Source organism: Sitodiplosis mosellana, unplaced genomic scaffold, assembly GCF_009176505.1.
Source record: "Sitodiplosis mosellana isolate CC-2019 unplaced genomic scaffold, AAFC_SMos_1.0 Smas_scaffold_4347, whole genome shotgun sequence".
NCBI classification, from domain to species: Eukaryota; Metazoa; Arthropoda; class Insecta; order Diptera; family Cecidomyiidae; genus Sitodiplosis; species Sitodiplosis mosellana.
In genome coordinates, this window is record NW_022599589.1 from 1 (window position 1) to 3,193 (window position 3,193).

Below are 3,193 nucleotides of genomic sequence, written 5' to 3' on the forward strand. Positions count from 1 at the left end.
TGGCACAACAATCAGCCACCAAAACCGAAGTCAAGGTATAAACCAAGCGGAACAAAGCCACGAGGACCACGAGCAGAGCTGCCACGTATCGATCCTGAATTCAAGGCAATTGTCGAAGGTCTTGACGACTATCATCGTATCGATTGGCCCAACAACAAAGATTTCTGTAATGGCCTTAAGCATTTGACCAATCAGTACACAGATAACGTCGTCACCAATCTTGAAACGCATGCCAACAAACACATCACCCAGTACTTGAAACTGAAGGTTTTCCAATGGAACTCAGACGTAGGAGATGATGCAGAGAAATTTTTGCCAAGTGACATCGCAAGTGTTGTGAATCTGATCATCAAACAAAAAGACATCAAAGTGCCAAGTCGCGATCCAAACAAACTCGAACGGTGTAGCGTGTTGTATGACATGGTGAACGACCTGAATGTGTTCCCAGATATCGATCTGCATGACCTTACAACTGACCCAAAACATTGGTATAAGGCCATGCCAATGTACCTATCCATGCAGCGCGAGATAGAAGAGTACAATTCGGAGTGGCCACATCAGCGCCGACCCAAACGCAAGAAGAGAAAGCGAAAAAAGACAAAAGGAAAATGGAAACGCAAGCGCAGCCAAATGCTCGACAACCCAGATTTTCGGCCATTGATTCGAAATTTAGTAGTGGTGCCGATGTGTGATTTCCGGCGTACGCACTTCAGAATCGATTGTTCATCCATGCACCAGGTGTTGTCTTCGCAAAAATTGCTACCGAAAGTGGAAATCGAGAATAAAAAAGGAACAACAAGCACGAAAACGATTCAACAAAAGGATTTCAACCGGGACAGAGATTATTGGTGGAATCAGTATTTTTACATGCGAAAAATTCGACGATTCGTGCGTGCCAAAAAGCAGTTTGACTATTCCATAAACACCGATGGAATCTCTGTGTCTCTCCAGTACTCGGCCAAAAAGGAGACAGCCAACAAAGAAATCGACCAAAAATCTCGCATCATTCAGAAGATTGAGGATGGCACAATCAAAAATTTTTCGGGCGTTGATACAGGTGTGCGAAGTTGGAATACCACAACAACACACGACATTGAAACTGGCAAAGAAGTAAGTTTTGTATACATTTGAATAAGTTGTGTGTATTTTAATAGAAAATGCTTAAGTGCCAAAACTCAATAACTATACCTTTTTTTCTATTTATTTTTTCAGACCAACTTTGTAATGTCGAGCAAGCAATTCCACTGGCAAACAGGTCAAAAGGTGCGAAATGCCAAAGCAGCGCGATGGACCAAAAATTTCGTCGAAATGGAGCGCGCAGACAGAGAAAACCGTGATCTGTATCCAGTGATGCCGTCGCCAAAAGGGTCAATGTGGCTGAACTACATCAAACACCGAGTCAAGATGATGAAGCATGGAATCTGCGCTTACTCGACTGCCAAATACACTCGACTCGCCTTGGACAAACACATCAAGAGCAGTAGTGTTGTCGACGAATGGGTGAATAAGGTGACCGATAAGAAACCGACTCTGTTCTTTTTTTGGTGCTGATGGCGAAATACCACCTGATAGCCCAATAAGTATCAAGAAGCACGTGCGCTGCCCAGGGGTTCGTTTGACTTTGAGGTCAATAAAGAAGCGCCGAGATTGTTTCATACAATTGGTGGACGAATGGGGAACATCTCAAACCGACGCAAGATGTATGAATCGATTCCAAAACCAGAACAAAGCGGCCAGATTCAAGAAATGCCGATGCGTACCCGACGCCAGAACATTGCTGCCAACGAAAATTGTGTCAAAGTTGGGCAAAACGGATCTATCGATCTACCGACAGTTGCAACGCGCCATGAACGAAGAAGCATTGGTAGGAGACGAGCGTTTATTCCCAAAAGTAAAATGTTACTACAAAAATTGGCGATTAAACCTCGAATGCTCTGTGATTTGGCATCGTGACGTCGTGGCTGCTAAGAACATTCTACTAAAAGGTAAGACTAATTGACGCACAATTTCGATTGAATGATTTTTTAAGAAGGTTCATTTGTTTAATTGTTCAGGACTATGGACATTACTGGGACTTCCGATACCAGAGGCGATCAATAGGTATTGGCGCGAAGCTGCTGAAGCAGCCGCTGCTGCTGCCGCCATCGTGGATAATGATGTAGAAATGTTCGAGTACGACCAGCAGCCAGCTGATCATGCTGTCTAATCAGCACATTGCAAACAAAAAAAAAACAAATGTAACATTAGTTATTAAAGGCTATCCCGATCATGTGGGATAGTTGCGTTGAAGCAAGTTGACTCCCCATATGGTTGATGTTAACTGCGCAGGAGTACTCTAGTGGGTCGTTTAGGTAAGCATTATTCGATTTTGCAAAGAGTTTTTTTTTCTTCTGGAAGTGTTGTATAACGCTCTATTAATGCTACCAGTTGACATAAAATTGGCTTCTCTTTAAATTTATGCTATTCATTCTTCTTTTTCAGATTAGCTGAACACCCTAATGTACAAACACAAAGATCGCCAAGAATGTCATAAATTATAAAAAAAAGAGTTTATATTTCAAGTTTTAACTACATGTAGTGTTTGTCATAAATGCAAATGCGAAATGAACGATAAAATAAATGAAATTGAACTTAAACGTATAACAATTGTATATTGATAAGTTAATAGCTTTGCAAGTCTTCACTCCTTATTCCACAATGTAAATAACTACATATATTCTTAAATCCATTGTTCGCCTTAGATTTTATTACATTTTAATTGTATGATGTCGCGTATTTTGTGATTCTCTTTTGTAAATTTGTCGCTAAAAAAATAACTGAAAGAATTTTAAAAATTGAGAAAGAAGCTTTTGTGATGTGGATTTTTTTCCCCATATTTATCTGTCGTTCCAGAATATTGGAAAATACGAAATTTTCGAATGTGTCTTTTAGTTTTTGAACTAACAACATGAACCTTACATCCATTATCTAAAGTTAATGTTTAAAAATTATGTCTAAAATAGTTGTATATTCAATAGGGTCGCCAAACGCTGCTGGGATCACCGACTTCTTCATCGCGATTGCTTGTCTCGTGTTCGTTGCGGTGGTGATGGCCATCACTTTTATCATTTTCCATTATCACATTTTGATTTTCCGTTGGACCGCTCAGTCCGATCTCAGCGCTTGCATTGCGGCCAGAGCTTAGGCTCAGACC

General features: G+C 40.7%; 1 protein-coding gene across 1 annotated transcript; it reads left to right on the forward strand.

The window, feature by feature from the left end:
* The first annotated feature begins 7 nt into the window (after positions 1 to 7).
* Positions 8 to 3,150, forward strand: LOC129572176 (uncharacterized). Its single transcript, XM_055452114.1, has 4 exons — positions 8 to 1,110; positions 1,213 to 1,985; positions 2,055 to 2,351; positions 2,482 to 3,150. The coding sequence occupies exons 1-2, from the start codon at positions 421 to 423 to the stop codon at positions 1,549 to 1,551; spliced, it is 1,029 nt and encodes a 342-aa protein (XP_055308089.1). The 5' UTR covers positions 8 to 420; the 3' UTR covers positions 1,552 to 1,985; positions 2,055 to 2,351; positions 2,482 to 3,150.
* The last annotated feature ends 43 nt before the right edge of the window (positions 3,151 to 3,193 follow it).

Coding starts and splice junctions, on each gene's coding strand:
- LOC129572176 (XM_055452114.1), top strand. CDS start 421: ATGGTGAACGACCTGAATGTGTTCCCAGATATCGATCTGCATGACCTT. Junction 1,111..1,212: donor ACATTGAAACTGGCAAAGAA/GTAAGTTTTGTA, acceptor TTATTTTTTCAG/ACCAACTTTGTAATGTCGAG.